Source organism: Dunckerocampus dactyliophorus, chromosome 11 (assembly GCF_027744805.1).
Source record: "Dunckerocampus dactyliophorus isolate RoL2022-P2 chromosome 11, RoL_Ddac_1.1, whole genome shotgun sequence".
NCBI classification, from domain to species: domain Eukaryota; kingdom Metazoa; phylum Chordata; class Actinopteri; order Syngnathiformes; family Syngnathidae; genus Dunckerocampus; species Dunckerocampus dactyliophorus.
The window spans coordinates 8,304,869-8,323,586 of NC_072829.1; the positions used below are offsets into that span (position 1 = coordinate 8,304,869).

Genomic DNA, 18,718 nt, shown 5'->3' on the forward strand with positions numbered 1-18,718 from the left:
AGCTCAGCGCTGGACTTCAGTCCATCCAATGGGTAGAGGAAGAAGCCCTGAACTAGGAAGTGCCTGCTCTATTGTCCTGTTCTTGAGTCCCACCCTCGCAGGGGTGGTACTGCTCCCCTACGTGGCTCAGTGGTGTGGCTACTGTATGTGTCCGCATCTAACTGGTTCCAGCTCATATCAGTCTACGGCAGCCATCACAAAATGGCGGACCTCGATTCGGATACCGGCCCAGTGATGGCCCTTTACGGCCCCGTGACCAATTAAAGTGAACGGGAAATATAATAACATACAATCATGCTCGCGGCTCGATCGCAACGGCAGTTTTAATTCCTTCAGCTATTATGATTAAGTGACAGCAAATGCGGTGATGTCGCTCAAAATGAGCCAATGAAATCGTTTGTTTACTTGCAGCGAAGTGAGAGAACCATGGCTTGCTCAAAAGCAACAAAAGTTAATAGAGAAAAACGAAACATTTAAAAGTGAATGGATGGACCAATATATGTTGGTCGCTGTGTCTCATCCGCTCGGAAACAGTAGCACTGGTCAAAAGTGCAAATGTGACAGAACATTATCTGACATAACACAGATCATTGGATGGGGAGTAGCCACTGAAGTCTGATGTGAGAGGGTGGAAAATAACGCCACTTAGGGCCCGGTATGAAAAATCTACGAGTCATAACACATTCATCTATAGCAGAGCAATGTGCAAATGACTGTTCACTGAGCAAAATAAACATCTTTCGCTGATGGGAGACTTGTGAAGGAGTACAGACCATACTCTATAAGGCAAACAAAATGAGGGATTGTGTGACAAATTCAGACAAATCCCAACGTCAGCTACAACAATAACAAGAAAATCTGAAACTTTAAGAGGATGTACTCTTGCAGATTTTCTGTTAAACAGGCATTTATTAAATTGTTATTATTTAACTTTGTTTCCAGGCTCGGCGCAGCGAGCCTGCGAAAGGTGAACTGCGATGGAGTGAGGGAACACTGTATTTCTTCCTTTTTAAAAAAAAAAAAAAAAAAAGTGTTGCTAAATGTGATCTTGTAAGATTTGCTCACTTTGTCTCATGAAGTCATGAAGTCTCACGCATGACGGAGGTTCTAACTCTGAAGTTGAGTGGTATTTTCAATAGAATATATAATTGGACCACTTCTGTGGTTCCACTGTATATTTAACATCACAGTTGGTCAAGAAAAGACATTTGCTGTGAGATGCTTTTCTTCCCTTGTAGGTAGGTCACCCCTGAGGCACTGATTCTGTATGGTGGGTCCAGTAGTAGTCCACTGACGAGTTTATAAGGATTTGGCTTTGAGCAGTGTCGCCATATAAAGGCCCCAAATAGGTAATTATTAGAATTCCTGGTAGCACCCCTGCTTTGAGGAGCAGAGGGTAACAGGTTTGAGATCCCCTATGAACCATAATACGGATGAATACAGGGACAAAATGCTGGAGAAGTACAGAAAACAACATATGCTACTGTCATTTTATTCCAGTTACAATCTACTTTTTTTCCGACTCCAAAAAGTACATTAAGTACGGAAAAGAATCTTTAGTTACAACCCATTGCAACCCCTAAAGGTACATTAAAGTACTTTTTTTGATAGTGTGGAGGCCATTCTGGGCCACCCTAACAAGATATAGCTTTAGCACCATCTGTTGGATGTCTTGTGGTATTACGCAATTCCGCCAATATGCCAATTTCACCTCAACATGAGGCGTTTTAAAAAAAACAACCTGTCTTAAGGTCATGACCATCATGAACACAGTTTTAATAGAAAAAAAACTACAGTAATAATATAAAAACACGGTGCAATGATAAGGAACACTGAGGACACTGGTGTTGAAAAAGGCAAAAGTAAAACATTTAAAAAACACTTTTGCAAAGTCATGGCCCTTTTGAAAGTCCACACAGGACATTCAAGCACATTTCTTCTGTTGGGATGGAAGAAGCTGAAATATTCTCTCAGCAGGGTTGAGCTCCATTCAATTTTCTTACTTGAGAGCCTCACAGGATACTCATTAGCTACAACTGCACAATGGCATCTGATGCAAGAGCTGTAACACGCAGTTGTGCAAAACTGCAACCACAATATTTGACACGCTGCTGTGTTATTACCAAGCTAGAACATTTCACAGGAAATGTGTAAAAATAATTTTTGACAGTACTGTATTAGATGAGGGGTGTCCAAAGTGTGTCCCTTGTCATAGTCTGAAAAATATTAACGTTATCACCTATAAGACAAAATCTACAATGTCAATGTTTTGTTCAAATTGAGCATATATTGACCTACACTGGAGTGGTTTTAGCATTTTTTATGTACAAAATGAATCCAGGTTTCTGGATGCGGCCCTGGGTGGTTGGAAAAAGTTTGGTCACCCCTGTATTGTGCAGGTGTATCTAATGTTGTGACTGGTAAGTATAACTTTACATATACAAAAATAAAATGGCAAGAGACAGAAATCTACATTATATACACATTGGCAACAAACTAAAAATCAACCAAAAGAGCCTACTTTTTAAGCATTCAAACTTTTTTCCTAGCATAATTCTAACAGTGGTATTACATTAAAAACACATGTTAACTAAGCAACGCAAAAGCGCGTACAGAACAAATAAAACTGAATTGAAATGTTCTCCTGTTCTGACCCAAATTGAAGCTGCCAAGCCTTGAAAACACAACACAGATGGTGCATTCAGGTGCTCCTTTTCAAGTGGGTAAAAACTATCCTCCTCAATACAGTAACAAGCTTTTTTTTTGTATTTACACAAAGCAGGACGCTTTAGCCATTTCTTGTATTCATTTGTGTCAATATTCACAATGACAGATTTTGGAAACACAGGCCATATGTGGCCTCAATACAAATAAATGATTCTGAGGTATGGAGACATTAGTGACACGTTTTTTTCTTTATCTGGATGGAAAAAAATGTAAAACAACTAGTCTATTACTAAAAACTGGGACTTGTTTTGTTTTGGACAATTTGCAGTAAAAGGTGGTGGAATAGTTTGGGCAGTGCATGACATGCTGCGATGCCTTCACAGAAATTAATACTTTTTCTCTGGGATCAAGTGTCTTGATTAGAACCTCTCTCAAATAGCGACTGTCCTTTACTTGCATTGAAATATGGAGTTCAGTTCATCATCTTATATGGGGCTATGCGGGCATTTGTGACACAATGTTCTTTTTGATTTTACCACTACATAAGCACAAACCTGCAGCAAAAAAAAATAGATATAAGGCACCCCTGGGATGCATTTTGCTATTCCTGTACATTTCTTTCCGAAATGTACCACAGCTGCTAATAATGTGGTTATTACTCAACATTACTGACGACTATTTGCAGTAAATAGTCACAACTGTGCATGATAAAGCACAATGCCACCAGAGGTTAATATGCTTTCTTGTTCTGAGCTAAGGTCTCCATCCAGCTGTTCTTTGAAATCTTTGAAAGTTATATGCTCTATTATATGGCACAGCAGTGATTAAGTGTAAAAAAAACAGAGGGCGGCAGTTCGAATTGGATGAAAAAAATGTGAAAAGTGGGAGTGAAACTTAAACTTTGAGATGTTTAAAAAAAATACAACGTAAACTTGGCACACTGATATCTATCATACTGTGTATCTCTCCTCTTTTCAATATAATCCTCCCACTTCGAACAATAAATGTAATTTGCAGCTACTGACTGTACAACACTACCTACATCCATCCATCTATGCTACGAGTCGCTAGTAAGGCTTTAAAAATGTTTGAATTAAATGCTCTGTTGTGTTCTTGCTTGTACTTTGGAAACAGAATCACTCTCCGGCTTCCTGCACAGCTACTAACACCAATGTCGTTGATAATTAAAAGCACACATTAGAAAGTAAGAATTGTACAAAAATGTCCATAATTGTACAGTAGTGAATGTTTTTCAGATCTTATATCTAAAATAGTTCTGTGGTCTTCATTGTAAATACTGCAAATTTGTACACGATTATTTATCATGTGTGAGCATCATGGGGAGACCCTGACAGTGCATCCCATGACCTCATATTTCTGTCCCATCACTTTGCTCAGCCTCATCTTTAGTATTTGGCACTTTGCAGGCTTCTCTGGGCTTCCGGTGTCAGTAACTTTGTCGACAGTCTCCTGGACGGGAGACCGTGGTTTAGGGTGATTGAGGATGACCACGGGCTGATCCGGGCCCGGCCACGTCACCAGTTGGTCCACCTTGAGCGGCATTAGTTGGATCTCCGTGCGGACGCTCGGTGCAGACGTCGGGGGGTCGCATTTTGACGCTGCGGGTTCCGGCTCATTCCCGCTGCTCATCCACGCACCGCATTCGTCCACTCTCATCAAAGATACAGTTAGGAATTTTGAAATGTCATATACAGGATTCACAACAGCAGAAGACGACACCGCATACGACTCGTTATTACAAACTGACTTTTTGTTTTTGGATTCCAAGCACGGAACATCTTGCTCTGTCTGTGTCATGCTGTTTTTCTCCCACTTTGCATTGTTTTTGTCCTCCTCCTTAATGTCATTCCGGGCCGGGACAGGCAGGTGTTCAATCATTTTGTCATGCCCTTCCACTTTCACAGGGCCACAGGCCACCTGTGCTGCTAACCGATCTCGAATGTCGACAGCTGGATTCAAGCTCTCGGTGTTGTGGAGTTTGTCCATGTCGATGCCCCGCAAAGCCATGACCAGCGGCTGCATGGTGCCCTGACCCTCTTCTGGTTGTTGGCTCAGCGAAAACACGGAGGAGATGACGGGGAAGCTCTTAGGCTCTGGCGCTTTCTCCATGGAGCGGACACCTTGTGGCCAAGTTGGACAGCTGGACTTGGAGCGAGAGGAAGCGATGGACGCTTTGACAGATGAGGACTCGTTGAGCATCTGTCGCAAAGTGGAGGGAACTGGGAAAGACATCTGAGGAGTAGCGCTGTCCTGGCCAAGCTTCTGGCCAAGCTTGGTCGTTGGAGGTGCCACTCGGACAGTTGCACCTGAAGAAACATTCAAGGAGGTCGATTTCTGATTTTCCACGTTGATCCCTGCTGGAGTATTCTTGATTTTGGAGGAGTTCTCACGGAGATTAACTACATCGGGCTCAACTTTAACAGACGTCAACAGGTCTCGAAAGGAACTTTCTGTCATGACTGCTTTTGTGACGGGAATACTCTTTTGACGCTCTGGAATACTTGGTAGCCTTTCATCTGGTTTTTGCTGAGAAACACACAATCCCTTTTTTTCTAGGTGTGGGAGGCGCGCCACCCTGCTGGCCTGGCTGGTGAAGATGACGGCGTCAGGTTTCACTCTATTGGGGACAGGTCTGTTCCACGTATTCGGGATTTCCATCCTTTCTCTTATGGGATTGTGGAGCATTTTGGAAACCTTGTTGGGGCAGTCGGCCAGGTTAATGACTTCCTGCGATGTCCTCTTCATCGGTGCTTGGTTCGAGACAAGGCTTTTGGAAGTGCTGACAGGGATTACAGCGGAACGTTGTGGACATGCCACCCTTGTTTCAAACTGCTTCTTGCTCACAAAGCACATCCCCATGTTTCTCGAATTTGTCGCATTTGGAGGATTCAATTTGGGCGCTAAGGTCGTCCCCGCTGTGAGGTTTTGTTCAACTGCTGTCCTGGTGTCTTTCCTGACTGACTCGTTTTCTTGTTGAGAGACCAGCCTCAGTTTTAGCTCCTTTGACCCATTGACAGTTTTCACTTCTACAAGTTCCACCAGACAGCCAGGTGGGATAGAAACTTCATCAGGGAGCGAAACCGTCAAAGCCCTGTTGTGATTAGTAACATTATTTGAAACACCATTTGGATGATTAATGACCTTTGTGTTCACTGTCCTAGTAATCTGTGCGTCTTTGTTCAGTCTGACGGCATGTGTGTTGAGGGTTGGCACGTTCACTCCAACTGGCTGTCGTGTTGACGGTTCTGCGCTGGGTAAGGTATTGGAGACCTGTGGATTTTTAGTCATGCCATGTCCTTGACCACTGTTTTTATTATGCACACGCTCAATGTGTTTCAACATGCAGCGATTCCTCATATAGCTCTGTCCACAGTGGGGGCAGGTGAACCTGTGCTTGATATGTTGCTGCAGATGGGCGTCCAGCTCCTCCTTGCTGAACATAGTCTTCTGGCAAAAAGAGTAGTGCGGTTTCGCCGCCGTGTGCTCAAGCACGTGTCTCTTGAACAGCTCTACATCCGACGACGCAAATCCACATTTGTCGCAGCGTGCCATCACAGAGGAGTTTATTGAATGGACCAGGACCGGCGGTTGCGCGCCGTACACCAAGGTGGGGAAGCTTTGATAGGTGACGGGCTTCATGTTTAGGGGGTCACCTGGCAGCAGCAGCTCCACCACTTCCACAGCTTCACATCACAGTACACATCAGATTCTGCTTGTTGTCTGCTGGAGAATGATGCGCTCTGTACCACAAGAGAAGACAAGAGAGAGACATGCTATATGGTGTTGATGATAGTCAAAGCATAGCCCCTCCCCCTACGTTGCTCATTCTTTTTTGGTCTGATCCACGCAACCCTCGACCACGTTTGTCAACAAAACCCTTGACAACACGCCCTTAAGCAGAGTTACTCAATTAAATTTAATAACATTCATCTGTAGGTTTCTTTTTTGTCCAACTGGTGGTGTGGGGGGCCGACGTTTCCTCTGATTGCAAAGTGAAGGCCCAACCAATCGAGTGAGGCTTTGCCACAAGAGGGGTCGCAAAGACGACGCCCCGGTGTGGAGAAAAAACGCCTATTCGTCATACAGATAAATGCCGCTTACGTACCTTTGGTGAAATATTGTGCCTGCGCTTTAGGATAAAATGTTTAAAACATTATTGCCGGATGGTTTCCCGATGGCTGTCAACACTGCAAATCGAGGGGCTTTCGTCGTTAGCTTCGTGTTGGTTAGCTTGTTTGGACTACACCGGAAAACATAAATGTCCCTTCAAAATAAGAAAATACATTATTTCATTAAACAGTTAACGAATTGAAACGTTTAAGTTCCTTTCAATTTATCATTTTAAAGAAGTATTTTTTTTATTCCAAAGTGACTTTAATAATTTAAGTTGTGTAATAATGTAACGTTTTGTGATATTATTAAAGTGGCGTTTTATTTTGACAGTCAAAAGCGGATGATTGGCTCTTGATTTATTTGACGGCTGCCAGACTTAGCGTAGCACCGCTGCTATTCTTTCTGGAATTATACGTAAGGTACGTTACGTTTTGTGTACAATGACATGTGATTTACGCTGGATTCTTAGGGCTGCTTTCGAAAATGACTTAAGCGTCCTGATTGGTTGCGAGCTTTCCTATACCGGAAGAACAACTTCCTGTTTCGTATTGTTTACTTCAGTTATCAATGCAAATGTATCCATCAACAGAGAATTGCTCTTTTAGACACATTTAGAATTGTAAAACCGACAGTTTGATGCAGTAAGGCACAAAATGGTGAAAATATGCTGTTTGTAAAGACAAGCAGCTTTCTTCAAACTGTGTCCATTTCACTGACACTACTGAGGTATGTTTAGAGGTTATTTTTACATTTTAAATAGTCATAAAGCTTGATAAAAACTGGATGTCGAATAGTTATTATTGCTATTAAAGTTTTGTCACTGTGGTTCACACCTGTTGTTGTAAAGTGAGCGTCACCGGGACCATTGTGAGGACGTTTTCTAGGATTTACACACCATTGTTGCATTTCATAATGACACAGCAGTGCAGCTTTTTTCGCCGGACCCTCCCACGCGTGTCAGCTTCCTGGTTATGGCGATATTAACCCGTCTAACTCGTACACACACCCCCTACCTTGTATTCTACTTCTCATCCGTCACCAGACATCGACCTTCCTCGTCTTTCCGGGTGATCCGTCGCAGTATGGCAACAACAACAACAGGGGTGACCCGGTTCGACTTTCTGGTGATCGGCGGCGGCTCCGGGGGTCTGGCCGGGGCACGGAGGGCGGCGGAGCTGGGCGCCACCGCCGCCGTAATCGAGGGTCACAAACTCGGAGGTACCTGCGTGAGTAACAATTCAAACACCTGACACCTGGAGCCTCCGGACGCCTCTGGTATACCGTAAAGTATGTAAAAGACTAGCATGGAGACATTAATAATGTCCCCTTCTGTCACAGTGCCCACATGACTGCATAAAGTCAATAAGTCTGCCGTTCATCTTATGTTGTGCAATGTGTAGCTAAATATTCTCCCCAATATATACACTATTCATGATAATAATGCATTTTATTTATAGAAGTGCTTTTAAAGACGCTAATAGCAAACTCCCTACACACTGCCGATACTACATGTGCATCTCAATTAATCAGAGAATTTGATTACATTAGATTACCTCTTTGATCCCTTGGAACCTGAGGGAAATTCAAGTTCTAATATCAGCAACACTGTATGTAGTATACAAGGCAGTAGTGGCAATAGCAGCACAGCAGTTTTCACAGTTTTTAAGTCTCTTGGTTTTGTGGAGGAACAGCCTGAACATCAGTCATCAGCTTGCAGATGGTGACTGGCATCATCTGTGATGGCCAACAGTTTGTCCCAAGATCTTCTCTCTGCAACTGTCACCAGGTAGTCCACCTTCATGCCAATCACAGAACTAGACCTCCTTATTAGTTTGTTCAGACTAAAGAAGTCCTTCTTGGAGGTGCTCCCTAGCAGACCATAGTGTAGACGAGCACACTGGCACGCTCACTGGTAGAACATCTGCAAGAGTTTCTTGCAGACGTTAAAGGACTACAGTGTGTTGTCTACGTTGTTTGACCCGAGGTACTCGGAGGCGCTAACACCCTCTACCTCGGTACCTTCGATCAGAACTGGTCAGGGACTTGGTCTGGACTTTCCAAGTCTATAACCAGCTCCTTTGTTTGTAGAGTGTTGGTATGGGTCCTGATGACAGAATTCTTCACAAGACTCATGTACTGCAACTCTCGGGCATCTCTGATACACACCTTCGTCTGCAAACGTCTGAATGTTACATAGCTCAGAGTTGCAGCAGGCGTCTGAGGTGTATAAAGTGAAAAGAAGGGGGGCCAGCACAGTGCCTTGAGGAGTGCCTGTGCTGCTGACCACCTTGTCAAATGTAACATCATTCAACTGTACATACTGCATTGTGTCTGTGAGATAGCTGGAGATCCAGGACACCAGGCAGGAGTCCTCTCGTATCGGGGCCAGTTTGTCTTGCCACATCAGGGGCTGTTTGGTGGTGAAGGCACTTAAGAAGTCCAGAAACAGGACCCGGACTGTGACCCTTCCCTGGTCCAGGTGGCAGAGAATGGTGTCCTCAAAGCAACTGTAGGGGGTCTTGAGCATGTTGCACTTGGGGTTTGAGGATGGTGAGGAAAAGCCGTTCCAAGTGTCTTCATCAGGTGAGACGTGAGTGTCACTGGTTGGAAGTCATTAAGTTTGTTGGGCCAGTTTTTTTAATGCAAGATGTCTTCTCATGCCAAGATGTAGTCTCGGAATGAAGACATGTTGGAGTGGTTCCCCCAGCTCAGCAGCTGGGCACACATCTTGTCTGCTTTCCTGGGGCAAAGCTTCTTCAGCCTCCCCCTGACCTGCTCAACAGTAGCGCAGCGGGAGGCTGCAGGGCTAGGGGACGAGAGGGGGCTGTGTGAAGAGTCTTGAAGGTAGACGGAGAGGAGGATGGCTGGATTGAGAGTGTAGGGGACATGGGCTGGTCAAACCGATCAGTTTCCGATCAGTTTGTTAGCCCTCTCGACTGCCTCCCTTGCTGTTTGATTCTTGTTGTTGTAGCCTGTGATGGTTTTAAAACCCTTCCAGACCTCACTCATGTTTTCCTCCAGCTTCTGCTCCACTTTTTAAACTGTAGGAGTCTTTGTTCACCTCCAACAGGGCTGTTTTTATTGCCTCTCTGTCCTTGCTCCCAAAATCCGCCTTCTTCATATTGTGGACTGCCTTGGCTTCTTGTGTCACCCAAGTTTGTGTTTGTGTGGTGTTAGCTCCTTAATGTCCTCATCCTGTGGGTTCAGCAACACCTCCCAGTCTGAGGCTTTGAAGCAGTCTCTCCACTGCAGGATACCATTTCGTGATTAGGTGTGAACGAGGCAATGTACTGTGGTTGAAGGTGGACCAGATTGTAATCAGACTTCTCAAGTGGGGGTATGGGGAGACCCTCACATTAGCATGCAGTGGGTCAATTGTCCTACAATTTTCCCGTCCAGTGAAATAACATAAAATCCGTATGGTGCTGCGTCTGCAAAGTTGATTTGTTTCCGTAGTTCAATTCAAAGCGTGAGACTCTTGTATTCTATGCAGTACATCCACTACACACAGAGTGATATTTGAAGAATGTATTTCTTAACCATTTTGAAAATTATAGCCTGCAGTGAATAAAAACGCCAAATTCAATAGCTCATAAAATGTAAAAATAAAAAATAATAAAAAGCGCAAAAAGTTCAGTCTTGGTACTGGTTCGCGCTGTAATCAGAAAATGAACTGCAGAAACATCCCGAGCCTCTAATTGGTCTCTTAAGCTGTACTGAACTTGTGCACAAATTTATTGAGATGCACTTGTATAAAACAGAGGCATCCAAAGTGCAGCCTGGGGTTCATCTGCAGCCCTCAGCTTGTTTTTAATTGGCCTGTGGCACGTTCTAAAAATACAATTAAACAAAAAAAAATTACAAGCAAAAATAGGAAATAGAAAAACGATCTAATGTACTGAGAAAAAGTCTCAGTACAAAAAGTCCTAATAATAATACAGTTTGTCACCGATAACACAACACGCATCTTTTGATTTTTCAGTACTTGGCCCCGGGTGGAAAAAGTTTGGACATCCCTCATCCCTGCTATACAAGCACGTCTGCCTCACAGTCGGGTTTGAATCTCCACTGGAGCAGCTCTGTGTGGAGTTTGCAGTGTGGGTTGTGTCCTGGTTCTCTGGGTTCTCCCTGCTTCCCAAAAACATGCATGTTAGGGACGGTGTAAATTGTCCATAGGTGTGAATGGTTGTTTGTACATATGTGGCCTGTGTACTCCGCCCCTCACCCCAAAATGTCAGCAGGGATAGGCTCCAGCTAACCCTTGACCCTAATAAGGACAAGCACTATAGAAAATGGATGGATAAAATGGAGTGTTTTTGGTACGATTCATGCATTTACTGAAGAGAAGAGTCTTGCGTATATTAGGTGGTGTAGGTGTACTCTCTATTATTGAATGGTGTCACAGAAGGGCAGTTGCGTAAATTGGAGGAAATTGCGCCTAGTTTGACTTCCATTGTTGCATACTCAACTCATTGTTGCATACTCATTGTTGCATATTCAACTCAAAAACATCAGTCTGGTGAACTTCCCCATTTAGTCACGACGGAAATTGCGTTGTATGTGTCAAAGATTAACGACGGTAATGCTCACGGTTCAGTTTATTTCCAACATGTTTAACAAAGTTACATTACGGAGCATCACATGATTACATTTTCACAATTCAACATGTCTGAAAAGGAGAAGGAAGAAGCAGAGCTTATTTAATACTACCTCCTTCTCCATGTATTACTGATAGTTGGGTCACTTCCTGTGTTTAACATGTTACAATTTCCTAACAGGGAAGAAAAGAATACAGAATGTGTAATAACGGATAGATAGCTTATTCAGTAGTGAAAAATAAATACAGGAGTAAAACCTGACAGAAACATTTGTATAGTGCATAGATAAATACAGAATATATAATAAATAATATCTTCTTCTGAGTTTTGCTCCACATATTGATATATGAAAAGTTGGTAGTGTTGTGCAGGCATACACTTATTTCTCCTAATAGTAGTTGTAGCACGTATTATTGTATATATTTTGTGATAAGCATGACATTTTTTATACAGTTACGTATTTTTTATTGTAAACTCATTTTTAAATTGTATTGGTTTTGACTTGCAACTACTTTAGCACCAAGCTTATGCAAGAATATTTTCTCTTTGCCAGGTCAACGTTGGCTGCGTCCCAAAGAAGGTGCGCTTTTCTTTCATTGAAAAATCACCTTACCATGACTTTATACTAAACTAAGAGGCACCTTTTTTTTCCCTTTTTCTCTACGCAGGTCATGTGGAATGCAGCGGTGCACGCCGAGTACCTCCACGACCACGCCGACTACGGCTTTGACGTTGGAAGCGTTCATTTCAGCTGGGAGTAAGTGACTTTAGCGCAAAGAACATCCACTCTGTCACGTCATGTCTTGTTTGTGCTGCACTGAAGTCAAGGTTTATAGAAAAGCAAAGCTCAGGAAGGAGTGGTACAAACAAAGCAGATAGGGATCAGTGGTGTGTCATACAGTAGAGGCTGGACTGGAATTTGTAAGGTGTGCCTATGTGTGTTTCATTTCATGCATTTATTCTCCTGTCTGATAGATGGGAAAGAAAATAACATTCATGCACCCCTTGATTTTTTTTTTACATATTCTGCTTTCAGAGCACTGAAAACAAAACGGGACGCTTATGTCCGTCGTCTGAACCACATTTATCGTAACAATCTCGACAAGGTAAGAACAAATCTTTGCATTGAGTCTCTAAAGCCATGTTTTCCAAACTTTATTGAGCCAAGGTACATGTGTTACATTAGAAACATCTCACGGCACACCACTAAACATGCCGTGACTTATTCTGTTGTATGAACGGCAACAGGTGTCTACCTGGGTTAATTACGTCTCATCAGCCATGTAGTGGAATTGCTCTGCCTGTTGCTATGCAACGCTGGCATTGATGAACAAAGATACATTATTTCTAGAGTTGTCACGAGATCAAAACATGACGAGATTTCTCGTTCAGGAAAAAAGCTTTCTTGCGATAATGAACAAAAACATTATTCACACGCTAAATGAAAGTGAACTCTATATATTGTGCGCCTGTGCATGCGTGTCGGCTTTACTCGTCTCTCGCCTCCAAACAGGTAGTAAGAGGGTTCACCTTGTGCATTGGTTTCAGCACCTAGATGCTTCATAGAACATATTGAGGAGTTGTGAGCCGGAGTGAGACCTCTTGTCAGTCATCCAGTTGCTTTGTCTCTGTGAGGGGAAGCGGGGACACTAGCATAGCAAAACACAGCAACAGCTAGTAGACGTTAGGAAAAAAGATGATTGCAAAGCCAAATGCCACAGCCCCCGTGTGGGAATATTAATAATAGGAATGTCCCGATCTGATCTTCGGGATCGGCCGAGCCGCTGTCTTTTGCCACAAGATTGGGCCGATCCAGTTGCCTTTCACGTTCCTAACTCTGGGCCACACTCCAACATTGTATGTGCGGTAATGTGCCTCAAAGCTGGTTTCCACTTGACTCCCGCCACCCACAAGAAGAAGAAAACACACCGCCACCATGCAGACATGTCCGAGTTGTACGGTGGTGTTAGTTTCATGTTGGACGTTGGATATTCAGCTCCGTTGCTACAGCGGTAGTTCCCGCTCACTGTGCCCAGACTGCTGTGTCATGGTGCGGGGAGCTTGCACGGGAAGTGCCGCTCTAAACCGCTGGCTGTTTCTAGGGACCGCCAAATTACTATTGCTTTGAAGAGCATTTGCTTGTTAAAAAAAAAGTCATATATTCTAAGTCACACCACAAATGAATCTACAATCATGTCAAATGATTAGTCCTACCCTAAAATTAGATTCAAGAGTGTCACAGAGACGTCTGCCACGGAGGGCGCCATCTTTGATCTTTTTTTATTATTTTGCATGCCCATTTTTTCCAATTTTATCTTTTATTGGGTCTTTTATTGGATTGGGGACCTGACTCAAATAGGTTTGTTACAAAAGCCAAACAATATTGTTGGTCATGCTGTGTAATATAAAAGTATATTCAGCAATACTTTGGTTGCATTACTTTCAATGTTTTGAAGAGCTATTTTCATAACCATATTCAATTTGACAAATTCATGTTTGTAACTAAAGCTTATTATTTAAAAACAAAAACGGATCGATATCGGATCGGCAAGACTATTAATTTAAATGATTTAAACCTCAACAAGACACTGACACAAGACACAATTGTTCATAACTTTCCCGACAGGCAAAAATCCAGACCATCGAAGGTCACGCCAGGTTCACCAGCGATCCTGAGCCGACAGTGGAGGTAAGCGGCAGGAAGTACACGGCGCCACACATCCTCATCGCCACCGGAGGACAGCCTTCTGTGCTGAGCGATACTGAGGTTCCAGGTGCGGACTTTGTAAGAGATTTACTCAGGGTTAGAATTAGTAATCAGCTTTTGTGTGAAGGGCATGCATGACCTCTTTTACTCTCCTCATTATTATAAAAGTACTCATAATTAAATAAGAAGAACTAAACAATTCTTTAAATATAATTAAATTCAGGAGCAAGTCTTGGCATCACCAGTGATGGCTTTTTTGAACTTGAAAGCCTTCCAAAGTAAGCAGCTCATTGAAACTCTCCTGTGACTGATTGATGTTAAAAATGTCGCTTTGCATTGAGTTTTTTTTTTCCCTCTGTCAACAGACGTAGCGTCGTTGTGGGTGCTGGTTACATTGCTGTGGAGATGGCGGGCATCCTCACCACCCTGGGGTCCAAAACGTCCCTCATCATACGACAGAGTGAAGTGAGAAGACCTTTAAATAGTGCATGCGTACCTAATGATGTGTCCAAGGCAATGTAGTGATGGCCAGACACTGTCACCTTAGGTTTTGAGGAACTTTGACAGCTTCATCAGCACAAACTGCACCAAAGAGCTGCAGAATTCGGGCGTGGACTTGTGGAAAAACTCTCAGGTGAAGTCAGTGCATAAAACTGACGCGGGGCTGGAGGTGACGCTCGCCACCATAGACCAGGAGAAGGGTAATGGCGAGGAGAAGACCAGTACAATTCAGGAGGTGGACTGTCTCCTGTGGGCTATCGGCAGAAAGCCCAACACGTCTGGGCTGAACATCGGCGAGTTGGTATGTCCTCTCATGACGTTTTTTCTGCTTTGATCACCTACATTCCAGCTGCTTCATTGTCTACCATATCAAATCATTTATTTTTGAGACTTATTAATGTTATGTTATTGGATGGAAAATTAGTCAGAGATGCTGTTTAACCTCCAATTCAAATTGAGAACACATTCTTCCCATTGAAAAAAAAATGGAAATGCCATTAATCTGTTCCAGGGTCAAACTCTCGCCATCATAAAACCTATATTAACTGTCCATGCAGTGTTTTAAGTAACATTATAATGTTACTGTCATATAATAGTAAAATTAACTGTTAATAGTAAAATTTTAAATAATTAAAATTGTCTTCTCATCCTGAATTTTACTGATAAATTAAGGACGCGGTTACTACATGCACTTGAGAGGTGAGTCTCGTCACATCAACTCTAAATTGAGCTCACTTTCCGACATTATTCCCTTTTTCTTATATTTTAATTGTCGTCAATTTGGCGTCTTACCATATGAGCAGCCAAGACACTACCGCTTGCATATGTCACGTTCTTTTTCTAATTCTGTGGTCATCATCACACTTCTCTTTTTGCCATCACTCGTACCCTTCTGTGGGGGTTTCACAAAAACAAATCAATCCAAAGAAGAAGCAACATTGTACTGAGCAGCCAGGACAGTGGTGCTTGCACAGTCAGTTCATTTTGTGGTTCTGTAGTCATCCCTTATGCCATCACTGGTACCCTTTTGTAGTCATGTCACAAAAAAATCCAAAGAAAAAGCAACATTGGCAACATTTTACTGAGCAGCCTGGAGAGTAGTGCTTGCACAATCAGTTTTATTTCTGGGTCTCTGGTTGTATCACAAAAACCCACAAAGAAAGGCAAGAAAAAGCAAAACACTTGCAGAGTTAGTACTTTACGTTAGACTCACTGAGATTATAGTATTTGGTTACGACATGGACCTAGGATGCATCAACGCCCTAACATTGCTGAAAGATCATAGCACTTAGTATGTCACCCTCTATACTGCTCTCGGCCTCTAGGGGGCATATTGGCAGTGGCCACCAACCTTTTTGAGCCCAAATGGTCTCAGCTATGAACCTAGGCAAGAGCTACATCCCTAAGGAGATTTAGCGTACAGGCCAAATGTTTGGACACACGCAATACAACCCTATAGTCCCAACCCCATTAGTAAGGCAAGAAATTTCACTAAGTAACCCTGACAAGGCACACCTGTGAAGTGAAAACCATTTCAGGTGACTACCTCATGAAGCTCATTGAGAGAACACCAAGGGTTTGCACCCTATCAAAAAAAATTATAAGACATAAAATATATGTTAAAAATGTAAGACATATTTAGAGTTATTTCAGAGGAATTGTCACTGTGTGTGTGTTTATACACAGACGTAAAGAGTGAATGGGAAATGCTTGCGCTAGCTCAGCTTGTAAAGCCGGTGTAATAACGGATTAAAAGGGCATCAAGTGTGTGTTTTTAGTCGCAGAGCTGTGTTTCTTCTATTTATGGTTCATTAACAAAGGTAAGCGAGCTGCTGTCGGATTGCCCATTAACAGAAAGTGCCAACATTGTACATTGCTCTTGTTCGATGACAAAGTCCTTCTCATGTAGCTAATATTATAACCAAGATGTTAGGTAGCCGTATGATGCATTGCAAACTACAACCACGATAATAAAGATATTGTTAGATTATCATTTATCTTGAGTTACAGTTCTGATACAGAATCATCTGCCTAATTATGAGTGTACTGTAATGTAAATGTGTATGTGTGTGTGTGTGTGTGTGTGTGTGTGTTTCAGGGTGTGGACACGGATGACAGAGGCCACATTGTGGTGGACGAGTACCAGAACACCAGTCGACCAGGAATCTACGCAGTGGGAGATGTTTGTGGAAGAGCTCTTCTCACGCCCGGTAATACGTGCCTTCAAGTGTGTCGTTACTGATGAAGTGACGTAATAGATACTGTATTCACTGCTTATCTGGAATTGGGTTGTGGTGTGAGATAAGACAACTTACCCTCCACCGAGAGTTTCTTGGCCAAATGAGGTCTATACAGTACATTCGCTCACACTCTTTGTTGTCACCCATATATTGTATTGTAGTTTTTTTTGTATTTGTTTCGTTTTTATTATACTGTTTTAATCACAAAAATGTGTATTCTCACTCATACGTAGGGCGTTTTTACTTCCAAAAACAATAGACCTACGAGATCACATTGCTCTGTGTTAATTATAAATACTATACTGTGCCCCTTGTTCAGATTTTTTCATATGACTGTATTTTAAATTTGTGGCGTCCCCTATGCGTAATGGTCAAAATGCTTTGGCACATACATGTAATACAAATATCCTCAAACATTTTATAATCATTAGACAAATGCTCAATCACTTATGGACAATTAGTTGCTTAGTAAGGCAGATGTTTTGCTTGATGGTGGCCATGATTTTTTGACCAATCTTGCTCCAACTTTACACACGTGCGCTTGTCAGTCCCCTAATGGTATGTTTTGTGTTTTGTGACAATTCGGCTAAATGCCCTAAAGTTACAGTGGGTGTTTTATAGTAGATCAGTGTGAGAAATTTCAGGAAACATAGTAGGGTGCATGTTTGCACAAAATTTTCACCCTTTTATATATGCAGCAGTTCATAAGTAGTAGGGTGTCCTAATTTTTTCACATGACAATGTTTTGTATCAGTTGCCATCGCCGCAGGCAGGAAGCTGGCACACAGACTGTTTGAGGGCAAGAAGGACTCCAAGTTGGACTACTCCAACATTCCCACGGTGGTGTTCAGCCACCCGCCTATTGGCACCGTGGGCCTCACAGAAGGTGAGCCGGCTGAAGACCCGCCGATGTTTCCCAGATCCACTCTTACTTCCAGTTATTTTCCTACAGAGGAGGCCATCATAGCCAGAGGCAAGGAGAACGTGAAGGTCTACAAGACCTCCTTCACGTCACTCTACCACGCCATCACCAGCCGCAAGAGTCCTTGCATTATGAAGCTAGTGTGTGCGGGCAAGGAGGAGACGGTAGCCTTCTATGTCCCCTTTAAAAAAAAAAAAAAAAAAAAAAAAAAAGTACATCTCTATTCGAGGTACATATAAAAGCTTGCAACAATGTTTTCTCTCCACAGGTGGTGGGTCTGCACATGCAGGGTCTGGGCTGCGACGAGATGCTGCAGGGCTTCGCTGTGGCCGTCAAACTCGGTGCTACCAAAGCGGACTTTGACAAGACCGTCGCCATTCACCCCACCTCCTCCGAGGAGCTTGTTACCATGCGTTAAAAGAACACAAGTGGCCTTCTGGTATCACGATACCATCACCAAAGCACATGCACACCAGATTATAGTCTGTAGTATGAAGATTTGCTTTATAAAACCACACGCTTCCATTTACACTCATATAAGCCACCCTCGTTGTGCACAGTGGTTCATTTTTCTGACTTTTCTGACCCAAATGGAACACGACTGAGTTGTGGCTTTCTGAAATTGTACTGTAGGTCATGATGACTGAGTGATTATTATGATTCTATTTTAATAATTGGTGTGAAATGGAAGTGATGCATCTGGATGGCAAGTCCAAAGACCTCAATTTTATTGTATTATGTTGTCAGTCATTTGTCAAAACACTCCCTCAAAAGACAGCAATGAGGGAATATAACAGTGCATTGAGAAATAAACATGCATTCTGTTTTCATACGTTTTGTTGGGATTATGTCGCTTTTATTGCGTGTTTTTATTTATTTATTTGCTGTGTTGTAAGTTCCATTAAAGTACATCACATGTTCAGCATGTCTGAAAAGGAATAAAAGAAAA

General features: G+C 42.7%; 2 protein-coding genes across 7 annotated transcripts; one reads left to right on the forward strand and one right to left on the reverse strand.

The window, feature by feature from the left end:
* Positions 1-1,746: 1,746 nt before the first annotated feature.
* LOC129190086 (uncharacterized) lies at positions 1,747-8,038 on the reverse strand. 2 transcript variants are annotated; one of them, XM_054792460.1, is made up of 2 exons: positions 7,815-8,038; positions 1,747-6,428 (listed from the first exon to the last, which is right to left on the reverse strand). In XM_054792460.1, the coding sequence occupies exon 2, from the start codon at positions 6,325-6,327 to the stop codon at positions 4,003-4,005; it is 2,325 nt and encodes a 774-aa protein (XP_054648435.1). In that variant the 5' UTR covers positions 6,328-6,428; positions 7,815-8,038; the 3' UTR covers positions 1,747-4,002. The 2 variants fall into 2 exon arrangements, with proteins under 2 accessions (XP_054648435.1, XP_054648434.1); XM_054792459.1 differs by lacking the exon at positions 7,815-8,038 and adding an exon at positions 6,794-6,947.
* gsr (glutathione reductase) lies at positions 7,148-18,601 on the forward strand. Of its 5 annotated transcripts, none has more exons than XM_054792463.1 (13): positions 7,148-7,220; positions 7,844-8,027; positions 11,953-11,979; positions 12,068-12,156; positions 12,436-12,505; positions 14,026-14,173; positions 14,330-14,384; positions 14,472-14,571; positions 14,654-14,908; positions 16,706-16,817; positions 17,602-17,733; positions 17,800-17,933; positions 18,038-18,601. In XM_054792463.1, the coding sequence occupies exons 2-13, from the start codon at positions 7,884-7,886 to the stop codon at positions 18,185-18,187; spliced, it is 1,416 nt and encodes a 471-aa protein (XP_054648438.1). In that variant the 5' UTR covers positions 7,148-7,220; positions 7,844-7,883; the 3' UTR covers positions 18,188-18,601. The 5 variants fall into 5 exon arrangements, with proteins under 5 accessions (XP_054648438.1, XP_054648437.1, XP_054648441.1 ...); XM_054792462.1 differs by lacking the exon at positions 7,148-7,220 and adding an exon at positions 7,326-7,527; XM_054792466.1 differs by lacking the exons at positions 7,148-7,220; positions 7,844-8,027 and adding an exon at positions 7,422-7,527.
* The last annotated feature ends 117 nt before the right edge of the window (positions 18,602-18,718 follow it).